General features: G+C 39.8%; 1 protein-coding gene across 1 annotated transcript; it reads left to right on the plus strand.

Annotated features, from left to right (window-relative positions):
- The first annotated feature begins 6,194 nt into the window (after positions 1 to 6,194).
- nucb2a (nucleobindin 2a) lies at positions 6,195 to 16,270 on the plus strand. The gene is made up of 13 exons (XM_030048166.1): positions 6,195 to 6,310; positions 6,642 to 6,782; positions 7,922 to 8,029; positions 8,998 to 9,130; positions 10,097 to 10,200; positions 10,738 to 10,923; positions 11,426 to 11,516; positions 11,633 to 11,691; positions 11,774 to 11,866; positions 11,977 to 12,066; positions 12,339 to 12,509; positions 13,644 to 13,704; positions 13,828 to 16,270. Exons 1-13 carry the CDS (start codon positions 6,287 to 6,289, stop codon positions 14,055 to 14,057), a joined length of 1,491 nt encoding a protein of 496 aa, XP_029904026.1. The 5' UTR covers positions 6,195 to 6,286; the 3' UTR covers positions 14,058 to 16,270.
- Positions 16,271 to 16,507: the final 237 nt, after the last annotated feature.

Consider the following 16,507-nt stretch of genomic DNA (forward strand, 5'->3'; position numbering starts at 1 on the left):
ACGCAGGGTGTAGCCCCCCCAGCTGCCCCATTAGAAATGCATTGGATTAAGGCGCCGGAGCCTGGAGCTTAACATACCAAGACAATGATTTCTGTCACAAGCATAAGTCAGACAGGCACACTTACAAATAGATCTACTGTAAATCCAATGACACGTTTTTGGAGGGATTCTGCATATATCACAGCCAAACTGGCCTTCCAGGAATAGTATACGATGCTTATAGTGGTTTTTGTGAAAGTAACAGTAGTATATGTCAAGTGCATCAGTTGGATTTATATGCAGGTGCCACTGGATGGATAAATTAGATTCATTATTGCATACTGCACTGTTATATGTGGAAGTAATAAACAGCATTACTAGGAAATTAACAGTAGCCTATTAAGAAAATAATCAGTTGAGAGCAGCACCATCTACATTAAAATACTTGGGACAAGAGAAAGTTGGTATAGCCAAGGATGGAGTCAAAGAGTGAAAAACATTACCAGGAGGAAGATAATTCAAATATGCTTCATGTTTCTGCTTACTCATACTTGAAGCATGAATGCATGGAATCACAGAGGAAAGGGAGGGGTGGAGGGAGTATCAGCCAGATATGCTGATCTTCACAAGGTATCTGTGGTGTGTGTATGTCTGTGTGTGTGTGTGTGTGTGTGTGTCTGTGTGCATGCATGCGTCTCTGTGAATGAATGCATGTCCATGTGTAAGCTGTATTGGAGGTTATGGGCCCAGTTTGCCAGCCTCACTTCACTTTTACTGCACGCCATGAGGACAGACGGCCTTCGCAACCATGACATATTACAATAATGCTTACACTGCATCAAACAGACCTGCCCAATTTCCTGATGCTGCCCATAAATTTCAGTTGGGGCATATGAGGGCAGGCGATGCTCAAAGTCAAAGTGCAGAAAGAAGCTATTTCACTGAGTACTAAGCGCCCACCAGGAGACAGGCAGCAAGGTTTCACTTCATCATTCTTCTCTATCCAATGGAAAAGCATCAGCATTACAATAATATAACCCAGCTGCAGCTCAGGACTTTGTTGTCATAATTTCACATGAGAGTTGTGCAGCACTTCAACCAAAGTCTGTCTGAACAAGTAAACAATGCCCTAATAAACTTGTCAACTAAAACACAATATAGGACCTCCCTCCTCAGTTTCTCATGAGCTGTAGGTTATTCATCTCCTTTGTGGGACTAAAAAAAAAAGCTATGGAGCGTACCTCTGTGAGCAGAGACCATCAAACACTCTTCAATGTTATAAATATTTGATTTGTGAATCCCTTTTGGGGAGGCTTTGTTGGCGTGTTCCCCCGCGGTTTGAAGCACTGTTCCTCAAAGATGTTGGGAGATAAAAGTGTATTTCTTCCAAAAAAAAAAAAAACATTTGACTACAGTACAGCTAATATGCACAAACCAAATCAATGAAAACATGTCTTATTCACTTGACTGAAAAATAAAAGGATGGCAAAAAAAAAACAAAACAAAACAAACAAAAAAAAAAAAACATGACTCTTTCCAGCTGTTTTTGAATGTGTTTGTCTTTGGTTAGGCTTCCAATTCACACAGCACACATATTCAGACATTAATTACTTAGTAATGGGGAGATGCATTTTACTGTCAAGGAACAAATCATTAAATGCATCACTCCATCTGGTATGGCACAAAAACAGCTGTAATTGCACAAACAGCTTGTTTCAAAGCTACAGAGATAGAAGCAAACACCTTATTATGTTTACTTGTTTAACACTGAAATGCACGCTTCTAAAATTTTCCACCATAAGCTATTTATAATGCAATGTACTGTGACACATTTAAATTTAAATGGGAAACTATGGAGCGTGCCAACTACCAGAATCAATCATTGCATCAGTGTTAAGCATCCAAGGTCAATAGCAGCCGAGACCAGCAGACCTGCAACACATGGCGTGTTCGGGCCTCTTTATTTCATGACACAGGTCCCACCTCCTTAGGTCATCGCTCTTGTGCAACTAATGCATCAGCAAACTACCAAATTCATACTCATAATGGTACAGCACAACTTATAGCTTTAAATTGGTGCACAGTTAACTTACCATGAGTGTGTATTCCTTTTCCTGGCACCAGGCAAACATTTCACAAAATGAACCAGGGGGTATAGGTGGAACATCATACTGCAGCGTAATCATCTGACATCCCTAGTCAATTAATTGCTGTTACTTGACCTTGCTTCACAATTTATTATCATCCCCGCTACACACAAATACACACACACACACACACACACACACACACACACAGGCATACATATTCATTTACACACAATTACACCCATATTGGTGCGCAGTCCGGTGCAGCTCTGCAGTACGGTCTCTGCTGCTGCTGCTGCTGATTCCTGCCTCTCGGCTGCCAGAGGCTCACAATGCAGCAAGGTGACTCAATGTTATTGTCTTCTCCTCAGAGAGCCTCCTCCCGCTGAATCACAGCTTGCTAAAGGGGCTCTGCAGGAAATGTAATGAAGAACTCTTTCTCTCTCTCTGCTCTTGAGTTAGGCACCATCTAGCTATCTAACTGGCAGATGCCTGTATTTAAAAAAAAAAAAAAAAAAAAAAAAAAAATCAATAAAAGCTTAGTCGAGTCACACACTTGCAAATTCTCCCTTAATCTCAGAGATGTCAGGTATGCAACTGAGTGTACTGTATCCAAACATCTCAGTGGACTTGAATTATTGTGAAAATGTAGGGTAAAGAGTATTCTCCTGCTCATTAGATTTTAGAGGACATGCCATTATGGTAAGCTCATAGCTGTTGATTTAAAATGAGGTGCACACATTCTCCAAGTGTTCTAGCTTTCACTTACCACATTTGTTATGATCTGAGACAATGATTAATGGTGTTCCACTTTATTGAACTATTACACGGACACCTACAGGGCAGGGATGTTATATTTAGCTATAAATCCACCATTCTGGATGAAAACCAGATTCATTACTGTGCCGTATCTGTCAAAGCTCATAAATTGTGACTGTAGATTTTTCAGATATGCTCAGTTATTTTAACAAATTTATGGTTTCTGTCCCACCTGGCACAAGCAGCTGCATAAGCACCTGATTTGAACCAATTCCCCTGAATCTTTTTCTTATTTGTTCCTCAATGTTTTATGCACATGAGTAAAAAGTACAATTTTTAATCTGTGTAATCAGCTTAATAAAAAGATCAGGCTGCATTAACTTTAATCATGTAATCATAAAAAAAAAAAAAAAAAAAAAAAAAAATGTAAAGTCCTAAGTCCTGTGCTGTGTCTGCCTGTATATTTTCCCAGTTATTCTCAAAGCATGACTCCACATCCAGCATTTCACTAGAATATGAGCCGACTGCAATGACTCAGGTAGACATCACAACAGCACCCTCTGCTGGAGAGCTGGGCACAGCACGTGACTCGACTGATGACATACATGGCACCAGCGTTAAAGTTGAAATTCTTCTCAATGTGACTCTATCAGTTTTACCGCATTGTAGATTTAGAAACTGGTACAATTCAAAATACACTCCCGGTGGCTGTTAAAATGTACAGACTTACACTTGTGATGCAGAGGTGGTTTAACTGTAATGATGACAATGTACTGTACTAATAGCTGACACTCCAGGTGTTGTTTTTTGTGGATGTAGGCCTAAAGACAGTTCATACAGTTCAGGTAAACTGTCCATTTAACCTTTACATGGATCACGCTTTCAGTGACAAAATGATAAAGTACCAGTCATTAGTTGGCCTAATTAGAAGCCTGGGATTTACCTGCCACCAATCAGTTTTGTTATTTGTCAGTTTTGGCCAAAGGCTATGTTAAGTGGACTCTTAATCACAGGCATTCACATATAAAGCAGTAAACAGAAAACTGCTGACAATATTCAGACGATGTTCTGAGAATAACAGCAATGCACATAGATTACAAATTCTTGAAGGTCGTCAGAAAGCAAAGGCCAGCTGTGATTGCAGCAGCCTGTAAGATTAAGAATGCCTTAAGAAGGAGTATGACCATCTGTAAGTACAGTCTGCGTGAGCTGTCCCCTTGGGCCCAGTGGGCAGGGCTGGGGTGAGAGGTGGACCTAGGCCCATTAATCACAGACCGCTGCTTCCTGGCTTAGTTCAAAACAATGAGACACAGCAGTAGTTTGCGAAGTAACACTGCACTGTTATTTTTGTTCTTTTTTTTCCCCCTGTCAGAAAGTACAGTGAACCCTGACCAAGAATATCTACAATATTGACAAGGATTAAGGTATTGTCTAAGGTATTGTAGACATTGCAGACATTTGCATCAGTGGTTGACAAGCAGCTGAATGCGGACACTGACATGCAGTGGTGGACTGCTGGCAGTGCAGTGATGAAATGATTGTGTCTCAATTCATGTAAGTTAATCCAATAACTCCCTCTTCTTCATCAATGACAAAATACATTCAATCAAGACAGCTGAGACATGCATATTATTCTAATCACCAGTTACAATGCAACACATCTGCACTGGATTATTATAAGACTTTTAGAGAACGACACATAAGCCTGTGATGAGACTACAGAGATTAAAGCCTAATTAATGTTAACAAAACTTTTTTGTTTTTGTTTTTTTTTGTTTTAATTACATGTAACTTTTGATTAAAAAAAAAAGCAAAAGGCATCATAGCAGGAGTGGTGGACAGTGTATGACAACCTACCTAACTGTGCTACTACAGCTATACCATCCTAAAATAGTTGTTGCACTGAATTACAGCTGGCAGGTGCCTCCTGGCTCCACTGGGACATACATTAACTTTGAGGAAAAAACTGGCTTCAAATAACAGGATGCATCCAACTATTACTGTGTCTAGACACAAAAAATGCTTGGATAATAAGTGTTTGTGTTCCGACATTTCATATTACTTTACTAATACAATGGATGTCATTGCAAAAGTGGATGCAATAAAATTTCTACAAAATGCTACCTGACAACTTTGATTTAAAGCACCAGGCAGGGATACACCAAATAATGTGTATTCATGAATTTGTGAAGTTGTGAAGTTTGCTTTCATAAAGTCACTCTAAACCGCACGCACAGACTTGTTTGCAGGCGTATGTGGATTATTAGTGTAGAATTATGCAATTTGCATCAGCTTCCTTACAGTTTTTCCTGGTGGCTTTCTTGAAGACATATTTCTTGATATGATGCTCCATTTCCCAAAGCTCTAAACTGCACACTCATCTTCACAAACTCCAAACGTCCATGTCAAAACCAAAGTCTTCGCTCAAAACCATGTTTTCTCCCATGCAAACCAAACCCAAATCAAACACATACACACACACACACACACACACACACTCTACAGAATCACCCTCATACCCTGGTGAGGTCAATTCAAAACACCATAAAAACCTGATACTGCAGTGAATAATGGCACTTATGTCCGATTTAATGAGTTTGACTGCCAGTGCTTTCTAAAAGTAGAGTTTTTCAGAAAAAGTTCAATAAATCTGGAGTGTGAGTAAAAATGGGAATATTGTTTATAGTTTTGGGAAATAGTTAAGCCTGTTTTTTGGTAGATGATGTTATGGTTTGGGACTTTTATTTACAGTAATAGGCCCAGTTATAGCATGTAAACAATCGAGAAACACTGTAATTGGATTCTGGATTATAATGTAAGCGGTTGATATTTATGAACTGCTTTTCTCAACATTTGGGCTAGACTGTGTGTGTGTGTGTGTGTGTGTGTGTGTGTGTGTGTGTGTGTGTGTGTGTGTGTGTGTGAGAGAGAGAGAGAGAGAGAGAGAGAGAGAGACAGAGAGAGAGAGACAGAGAGATGAGAGCTGTTGTTGCAACATCTGACAAAACAAATCTATTTATTAAAAACCAGAGCTTATAAAAAAATAATTGATGATGAAAATGATGACAATTGTAATTAAGAAAACAAAATCTAATAACTCAACTGACTGCTAAATCCCCTTATCATGCGACATCATTGCCTGTCACATCCATATCGCCGTCATTTATCACAACTGGAAGCCGTAACGGTGACGCGCACAGGGGGGAGAAAGCCCCGCCCACCTGCTCTGACGTCCACTCGCCACGTACGATTCAACGGCGGTGCAACCTAGCATGTTATCCCGGTTGACTGACAGCCGAGGTGACCACTGCGATATTACAGACGTACGTTAAGAAGGCGGGTCTTAGCGAAACAGCCGCCGCTCGGTCAACCCACCGTGCTGGCTAGCTAACCAGCCCTAGCCAGCCACCTTACATTACATTACATTACCAGAGAGGCAGTGCAGCGGGGAAGCAGACTACATGAGAGACGGCGTCAATAATAAAGTAAGTACGACAGTGACACGGCTGTAATGTTGTCAGTGACGGCTTTACTACACGTTTAGTGTCATGGTGTATAAACTAACGTTAGCGAGGCTTGTACGGGCAGCATGTTGTCTTCTTCCATCACCATGGTCTGTCAGCGGTGCTAAAGCTAGTATCAAGCCGCTCAGCTACCTCTTGATATTAGCCAATAACGCACCGTCTGTGTTAAGAGGAAATGGTAATGACAGGACAGCCGGTCTAATATTAGCTTAGCCGGTCACACAGGGAGTGCGTGTCCAATTTTGTAATGGTGGTGGTTGTGATAAACTGTTGTAATTGACCTTATTTCCAGATGTGTCGGAGTCGGGTCCTGCTCAGCGGCTGGCTGCTGATTGTCGTCCAGCTGTTGTGTGTGGAGGCAGTGCCGATCAGCATGGACAAGACAAAGGTCAAAGAGCCAGAGCAGAAGGCTGAGGACGCTCCAGCCAATGTGGTAGGAAGGTTTCCCCGCATCATTAAGTCACCTCTGACCCTCTATGTCCACATTCACCTGAAAACAGAAAGCATGCTGTTTGTTTTTACAGTGCGAGGCAGTGCAGTTTTCACTTGTGACATGTCTGCCCAAACCTGGACGTGAACCTCTGTGGTTACAGGGTCAGGGTGGGAGCATTAAAGAGAGACTAGGGATGGAAAAAACAATCAATGCAGCATAGTATTGCGATATTTTGTGTGATAATATTGTATCGATACACAGATGCCAAGTATTGATATTGTATCGCCAGGAATTGGTGCAACGTTTATGACAGAGTTGGCCAATCTGTCTGCTTGGCAATCTCCTGTTGCTGCAATAAAAATGACTTAAGTGAGATGAACAGAATGCAAACTTTATCTTATTAGATAAAACAGATGTTGACAAAATTGTCCCGTGAGGAAATAGTTTGCAGTTGAAAAAAAGTAATAAATTGCAATATATCGCAATCCTCAGTGTAATGCAAAATATTTAAAATCACAATATGATCGTATCATGGAGCCTTTAGTGATTCCCACCCCTAAGATACTAGTGCTTAAAAAAAAAAAAAAAACTTTCTACCTGCAGGGAGGGAGTGGTTCATATTTACATACCGGCTCAAATGAGGTTATACAAATGGTGTATAAATTCTGCCTGGGGGTGAATTTTTACTTCAGAAACGTGCACACATACAACCCTGTCATTGCTGAGGAAGTGGTCTTCAACCACAGAGCAGCTGCAGCACATAAGTGTGTGTAGCCATAACAGTAAAGCAGTTTAACAGACATTCATGACATTGCGTCGGTCAGCAGGCCTGTTTCCCATGAAAGCAAAATGTCACTCAAGCAGACAGTGGCCAGCCTAGAGTGCATCAAACCAACAGAGTGAATGGCATGCTAACAGCAATAGTCAAAATGTTATTATTTCCACTCAGTACAGCAGAAATGGCTTACAGCTGTATTAACACAAATATTAATTAAGTTCAAAATATTGGAAATCCTCTCAACATGGTGATGAATGCATGACAGTTACTGTAGGGCTACTTTATGTGTGATCGTTGTGATATTGTGGTGAAAGTGTTTATACTACATTGTTTGATTTTAATTTTTCCCCCCATGTAATAGGACACTGGCCTCCACTATGACCGCTACCTCAGGGAAGTCATCGATTTTCTAGAGAAAGATCAGCATTTCAGAGAGAAGCTCCATAACACAGACATGGAAGACATAAAGGTATCCTGTTTCATTTTGTCTGGTATTATTAGCAACTGCCATCAGCCTTCAAACAATTGCTAGTAATTTCTGTCAGTTCGCTGGGAACATTGTGGGATATTGGGTAAATTTACAAATGGTTGGCTGACACATTCATTGGGTAAGATGGTGGTGTTGAGCTGGTTTTCCTCAAAGCAGGCTTGACTGTAGTGTAAAGTAGATTAACCTGTTAAAACAGACCCAGGTTGGTCTCGTTCAGCAGCCACCAGCCGTTGTTTGGTGGTTCTTTTCATTCTCGACAGCACAGCAGCAACATCTACATCTTGACTCCCGAGTTAAGCGGGGAAAAAAGCACAGCATTCAATTCCGTTCTTTTCATAAATGAAATGGCTTATGTAATGTGATGCTTTTCAAGAAAGTCAGAACTTGGTAGTCATGAAATGAGCCTGGAGTCTGAAGACTTGTCATATATCTACTTTAGCCTTTTTTCTCCAGCGAGTAGTATCACTAAAATGTTGTTTGCTGTCATGACAAACACTTACACAGGCTACATAATTTGTTTGGAGGCATGTAACTAGCTAAACTAGATTTAACTTATTCAGCATTCAGATGTATTTTGGTGATAAAACTGTGAAAATGGCTCACTTTTGACACCTTCAAGTTAAAGTAAATTAACCTTTAAGTAAAAAAATATGTGCATTGAACAAATTCAGTGTTTAAGTACACACACCTATGACACTGGATACTAATGTTGTGTGCTTGAACTTTTTTTGCTTATACTTGATGAAAATAACAGCACACAGTCCAGCGTACTGTGCAGCCAATTACATTTTCTCAAAATATGATGTAAGTGAACTGAAAAACATGTAGCTGTTAAGTCCATAATACAGTTAATGTTCAGTTTACAGTATGTTGTTGAATTCTTATGATTGTCTTGTTACACTGCTAGAGTTAAATAGTAATCATTTTGTTATGTATGTATCACACAGCAAGGCAAGCTGGCCAAAGAGCTGGACTTTGTGAGTCATCATGTCAGAACCAAACTAGACGAGCTCAAGAGGCAGGAGGTGAACAGACTCCGCACTCTGATAAAGGCCAAGCAGGATCTTGAAGGAGGGAACGGTATGCTTTGCTGCTTTGCTCATTATTTTTAACTAATATGTAAAGTCAGCTTAAAGGGTCAATTTTAAATATTACATCAATACTTTTTATCGTGGAATATGCATGCTGTATTAGTAAATAAATAGCTGCACAGAGAAAATGGGAAAATAAAGAACAAATAGATCAACAAAAGTACAAATAAATTGGGAAATGAATGAATGAATTACTCAATAGTTAATTTGTAACTATAAATTTTTTAAAATTCACAAACTAAATCTAAAAAAAAAATTCTGTTGTCAATTACCGTTCAATTTCAGATTTCTCATCAGCATGTCATGCAAATAAGGGGAATGAGTGGGTGTGTAAGATTCGGGAGTTGCTACTTACTGCAGCTTCAAGCCACTTATCAAAGATGCTGTCCTACAGCCAGAAAGGAGGAAAATGGTGCAGGAAGGTGGCCAGTTTATGAGCTGCTCCATGAGACAGTAAACTGCAGTCACTGCAGCAGCCAACTCATGCAACCTTCAGCCACTCACTCAACGCAAAAAATCTCTGTCATTTCCTCTTACCATGCCAATATTTTACTGTACTATTGTAGATTTAACTTGTTTATCCATTTAATTCCCCTTTTATCTGTATATTTAGTAATCAAACTGATTATTATCTGCTGCATACATATTAAGTAATCAGTCAAATTTGCATCTAGAGCAATCTGAAAAATCTGGGGAATTATCCTGGTTAATCATATTGGGATTCAATTCATAAGTGAGTCATTTGCAGCTCTGTCATTGTGGACACCGGTGGTTTCATAGTCACACCACTAATTGGCTACATTATTTATAGATGCTGCTGCATTTGGCCAACATCATCACACAACTAGTCCATTGCTATACACACAATGCACTGTAAGGAGTCACAGTGGTCAACGCCATTTGTAATCTGCAACATGTTATTTTGTTTGTTTGTCAATGATTACTGTGTGAACAGACATTGCAGTGGATCACCAGGCTCTGCTCAAACAGTTTGAGTACTTGAACCACATGAATCCACACACGTTTGAAGTGGATGACCTGGATCGGCTCATTAAATCAGTAAGTCTCAGCAACTACTTAACACTATCAAAGAAAGTTTGTCGAGTCATGTTCACACCGTTACACTTTTTTCTCGCTGTCAGTGCAAAAATGGAAAAAATGAAGAGTTGGCACAAAGCCGGTGGAATTTGGCTTAGTCAGAAAAAGCACTGTGTCTGGGTAGTGTGGCACACCTTAAATTCCAAATTTAAACTTTTTAGAGGAGTGCACATGAAATGCATTATTTTGTGAACTTCTGTGAGACATGGTTTCATTATTGGCAGGCAACAACAACAGGCATTAGTACTAGTGTAGTCAATATGGGAACACAATGGCTGTAATGTGGGAGTTTCTGTCTTCACAGGTCATAGTTGTTAAAGAAACAGAAGTGTATCATGACCTGGCAGTTGTTAAAGAAACAGGAGTGTAACATGACCTGACATTGGTGTTTCATTGGTCTTTCTAGTGTAAAATTTCAAGCACACTTAGGCCTTTGAATTGAGATAAATTCAAATTTGCAGTATGATTACACACGTGTACAATTTCCCCTCCATTAAGGCCACTAATGATCTGGAGAACTATGACAAAGAGAGACATGAGGAGTTCAAGAGGTATGAGATGATGAAAGAGCACGACAGGCGGGAACACCTGAAGACACTGGATGAGGAGGACAGGAGGAGGGAGGAAGAGCACTACGAGGAGATGAGGAAGAAGCACGCTGATCACCCTAAAGTTAACCACCCAGTAAGTCTCAGTCCCAGACAACAAAACAGACAGATGCCGATTGTTTCCTTTAAACTAACTCTGGTCTGCAGGACCAGCCACCCTGGCGTGTTGTTTTGTGGTCCAGATTTGACTTGATTTGAGTTCACCTCTTCGAAACAACAGATAATATTCTCACTTACATAAGCTCAATAGGGATGGTGCAATACATTGGCAGACCATTGGTGTTAGCTAATACCAGCAAAACTAACATGGTCCTTGGTTTAAAAAAAAAAAAAAAAAACACTGAATCTTAAAACTATCTTAAAATCCATCTTTAAACAAAAATGAATATTGATATTATTTGTTAAGAGTGGAAAGATATTGTTATTGGCCCCAAAGGCACATATTAGTGCATCTCTGAGGTTCAGTTCTCCTTGCACTGTAGTATAGTTTTGCCATGGACTTCTATTGAGTAAAAACCTAAATTGTTCCATAATTAAGCCAACTGAAATCAAAAATGTGCCTGTGCTACTGTGTGCAGGGCAGCCAGAATCAGCTCAAGGAGGTGTGGGAGGAAGCCGATGGTCTGGACCCTGAGGATTTTGACCCCAAGACCTTTTTCAACCTGCACGGTAAATCCTCCTGTTACAGACCATTCAACCAGAGCCACAAAATCTGTGTCGTCAAAAATTCAAAGTTGTTGATTCTGGTGTATTTTTCTGTCTTTTTTTGTCTCTTGATGAGACAGACACCAATGGAGATGGCTTCTTTGATGAACAGGAACTGGAGGCATTGTTCACCAAGGAGGTAAAGTCACGGCAGCTTCCAGCGTTACGTACCTATAACGATGAATGGTCTGTGTACTGGTAATTGTCTCCTGTGATTTCAGCTGGAGAAAATTTATGACCCCACCAATGAAGAGGATGATATGGTGGAGATGGAGGAGGAGCGGTTGCGTATGAGAGAGCATGTTATGAATGAGGTCATTTAGACTCAGTCGGTTATCTGCTGCCTTGATTCTGTCACTGAATATTAGGATACACGCTCAGCGATCTCACATAAAACTCTTCTCCCGCGCCCTCCTCCTCCTAGGTGGATTCCAACAAAGACAGGCTGGTCTCCTTAGATGAGTTCCTGGTTGCTACAAAGAAAAAGGAGTTCTTAGAGCCAGATAGCTGGGAGGTGAGACTGAATATATGTTTGTGGGCTTTGTTTTGTTGTTTTAGCGGTTAGAGGATCATACCAGTGATTTTGCATGTGTAAATCAAAAATTCAAATATGAAAATTGAGGAATTTTGATTACATGGTTTGTTGCGATGTAAAGTGAGTGTATATTGTGTAAAACCGTCCAAATCACTGGCATGGTCCCTTTTAAGCATGTTTTAAACCTAGAAAGTTTTGCTGAGAAGAGTAGGATTGTGAGAATCGCTGTCACAACCGCTGGTGTTGTTCAGACGCTGGAGCAGAACCAGGCCTACACAGAGGAGGAGATGAGGGAATTTGAGGAGCATCTGGCCCAGCAAGAGCAGGACCTCAACCAGAAGGCTTTTGACCTCCAGAAACAGAGGGAGGAGCTGGAGAGGCAACAGGAGCAGCTTAATGCACAGAAAATGGAGCTGCAGCAGGTACAGCAGCCACTGACACATTCTTACTCTACAACCTTGTGTTTTTTCTCCATTAACATCACCAAACCTGACCCCAACTAATTTATTATTGTCTAAATTTAATGATATCCAGTAGAAAGACTTGTATTTTAAAAAGATATCTTCCTCTGGATCTGATGTAAGCTCCTTCTTTGCTATCGTTATAGCTCTCATCCAACTTCTTTAAGAATTACCGTCAGGTTTTTACAAGAAAGATAAATCGCTACAGACGTGTGAAGCTAGTACTGTATGTTCGCAAGGCATTTTACAAATTGCTCAGTTTTTTTTTTTTTTCTTGGATGAGAGACGTCTCTTCATCATTCACTGGACAAAGAACAGAGCTGCAGCTGAAGAATGTCACCTTACCGATAAGAGTAATCCCGTCATGAAGTCCCAGTGATTCTTTGCCGTTTTCATCACTCAACAAAAGAAAGCAACCTAATAAATTATTTTTAGACTCTAACCACTTATCTGGAGAAATATTAGCTGTCTTTTTGAAACCATTCAGAAGGATCCCTGTAATAACTCATAAGAGATAAATGCCATTGTCACTTTCCTTACAACCACATGGCAAACTTATGCTGGCCAGTGAGTAAAATAGCCCTCAAGCCTCAACCATCTTATCAGTATACACACAGGCCTGTTCTTCAGAGGCTCTGAATGCTAACACAGGGTGTTACTATGCACACTAATAATTTACTGTTAACTAGATTAAGGCAATAGTACTAACACTGCAATATCGTATCTATCAGATTATCTAAGTCAGCACAACCCAGTTCACAAATAAACCTTAATCTGATTTCAGTGTTTTTTTTTCAAATCTGCTCGTGCCAAAAAGGTCATAGAAGTTGAACCAGATAGAGTAGCAGCAGTGTGTTTCTGCAGATGACAGCAAGGTGAGTGGTGTTGTCAACATGGCAACAGCTGTGGAGTTCCGTTGGTCAAGGCTGAAAATAATCCTGCTTGCATTATGGTTTTCAGGAGGAGCTGATGTTCACAACAGAATAGACAAAAAAAAAACAAAAAAAAAAAACAGTTTTTGTCCGATGGCTTGATGGCAGTAGAATCTCAGTGTCACATCCTGATTATAGTCCATTCTCACTTTGTCTTCCCCAGGCGGTAGAACATATGGAGCGGCTGAAGACACAGAAAGTGGAACCCCCTCCAGAGGTTCACGGTGAGGGTGACTTGCACATTTTGCTTCTTTTTGGCGAATCGTTTCAGTTTAGGGTTAGGATCTATCTATGAAAAGAATCTAAAACAACTTATTGTTTTTTTTTGTTTTTTTTTTTATGACCAGTTGAAGGAAATGCTGTTCCAGAGTTGCATGGTGTCAACGGCCAGTTACCTCCTGACCATAATGCCATACCCCAAGATCATGACCCTGCTTTCCAAGACCAACAACACGCACCCCAGGAACATCATGAAGGACAAAACCAAGACTTGAGCCAACAAGGTCTCCCCCAGACACACCAGGATCTGCCACCGGGCCATCAACAAGTCGCACAGGACCAACACGCCATGCCATAATGTTGCTTATCGGGACAGGACAGATAGGACTGGGATAATATTGACATACCTGATCCTACAACTCCACAACCAGACGATTTCAGCAGCTGCGGTACACACCTTCACTCCAGTGTGCAAAAAAGCAGTCCTTACAACTATTTGTTACTCCTCTTTTACCAACAGTACTTGGGAGTTTGGACAACATCTGAGGCAGAGGAGAGCAGACCAAATTAAAGGACTTCCTTTGGGGAATGACACCAGTGTTAGGAAATAACTGTGATCTTTGGATTACAAAAATAAAATGACTGCAGTCAACCCAGGACATGCATTGTAGCGTGCATATTTACCTTTTTGAGGATTATAATTGCTTTTTCAACTACATCAGAAGTTATGAGTTTTTTTTTTTTTTTGGAAGATTATATAAAAAAATCTGATCATTTGTTCAGTTTTAACTACTGTGTACTGTTGAAAGAGCAGAAATGAAAACCACATGCAACTGACTTGCTGATCCAAGGTCTTTGATACATGGGCTTGTTGGTTATATTTTGTGCAGCTGAGGGGGATGAGTAGCTGTGAAAATTTTCTTAATTTAATCAACATTCTTTAAGTCACCTCAAAACAAAAGAGGATAGTTTTTGTTTGACATGTATGCTGAAGATTTTTCTCTAGACAGTAAGCCACATTTGAGAAGTTGAGGCTTAAGGCCTTGGAATGGTTTGATACATCAGGAGTCTTAATAGCCACAGGATTTAAAAGCCACAATAAGAACATTTTGTTAATCTTCCCCAAAAACATTTCATTCATGCAAAGGATTTTGTAATCAATTTTAGCCTTTTTTTCTTGTAGGAAATATTTTGTTTCCACAATGACCCGATGCCACTCGATATCTTTGTCATGTAGTCATGTAACGACTACTACAAACTTTCTGTTTTCATTCTGGTTGTAGTCATCATGAACTGTCAGCTGCTTACTGTGTATATCAGGAAAACCCAAATTTTCTTCCTGTGATTACTGGGCTCACAGAAGAGCAGTCAGTATCATGTATTCCCAAATTAAACTTTTCTCAGTTGTAGAAAAAATGCTGCTCTGCCTTTTAAAATGTTACGCCTTTCTTAAGTGGATCTTGGTCCAACTTGCAGCTGTTCCCCACTGACACAGAAAAGTGTGAAATCACCCTCTCAAAATGTCAAACTAGTGTGAATCAACCCTAACACACACACTTTTCCAGTGTCATTTCAGCCCTACACCTTACACATGCTTAATCTGGGGGTGTGAGAGAATTCCCACTATGTCAGACCTTTGTCAAAATGCCTGTTTAAATACCTGAGGTTTGTAAAGGGTTAACCTGCTTGGTACACACAGTGGGCAAATGTTGCACTTCAGAGATAAGTCATGTCATTTTGTTGTACCAGAAAAGCATTTAACAGCATTTCATCTGCGGCATCTTGTTCATACACAACTGTGTATGTGAAATGTTTATGTATGGGTTGATCATAATTGATCATGATTTTAAAACTTGTTTTAATAAAAGTTTTGATGTTCAGAAGCTTATTTTAGCAATTAATGTGTAGCTCTTTACACTGTTGTCTTTTGTATGGAAAAAAAAAGTTTAAATGTACTAAGGGAAATTAATCTGATTTAAGAAAAAAAAAAAAAAAAAAGTCAAAGCTCTTTGACTCAAAAAGACCCCAGTCTGATTACAAACCACATGAGAAGATAGAGCGGCACTGTTTTTAAATTGTCCATGATTTAAGTTTAAATTTAAGTTTCACAAAACCTCTGATCTTGGTCTCTTCTTCATTTTACATCATTGTATCTGGCAAAAGTTGAGTTATTACTCCCTCCTTGAGCCCCAAATAATCTTTACACTCAGATGTACATTTAGCCTGTGCACTATTTTTTTTCTACAAAGAATTGCTGTAATCAGGACTTCTCTCTTCTTAGTTGATATTGTGGTTTCTTTTAGCTGGCAGACTATGACCTTTTGGTAAAAACAGGTGTTGACTGTTCATGCCTTATTGTGGTTTTATATTCTACCGAGTTCACACATGGGCTAAATCCTTTTCTTGCCATGTTATGAGTTCTCTGTGTGCCAAATGTTCCTTTCAGACAGTACTGCATTATATTTTGCACAACATTTACAGTGTTTTCTGATTGCTTGCTGCTGGATTGAGTGAAATTTGAGAATGCTGTACACCTCGGTTCAAGACAATAAAGACAGTTATGACCCTTCACCCGACTTGTGTAGCAGGTTTGATTAGCTCGTCAACAAACCGTCAAGCTGCTGTATGTACAGTGAAGATGTGCAATCCAATTTTTAATAATACACACAAGGCAAAGAAAATGGCACTTTCACTCTGTTATTTTTTGGAATAGAAAGCTTCATACGACCACAGCAAAATGTACATAAAACATAAAGACTTCATTTAAAGTGTTGTGTGTCCTCACTTCCAGTTTACTTGAAGTACTTT

Source organism: Myripristis murdjan, chromosome 3, assembly GCF_902150065.1.
Source record: "Myripristis murdjan chromosome 3, fMyrMur1.1, whole genome shotgun sequence".
Classification (NCBI taxonomy): domain Eukaryota; kingdom Metazoa; phylum Chordata; class Actinopteri; order Holocentriformes; family Holocentridae; genus Myripristis; species Myripristis murdjan.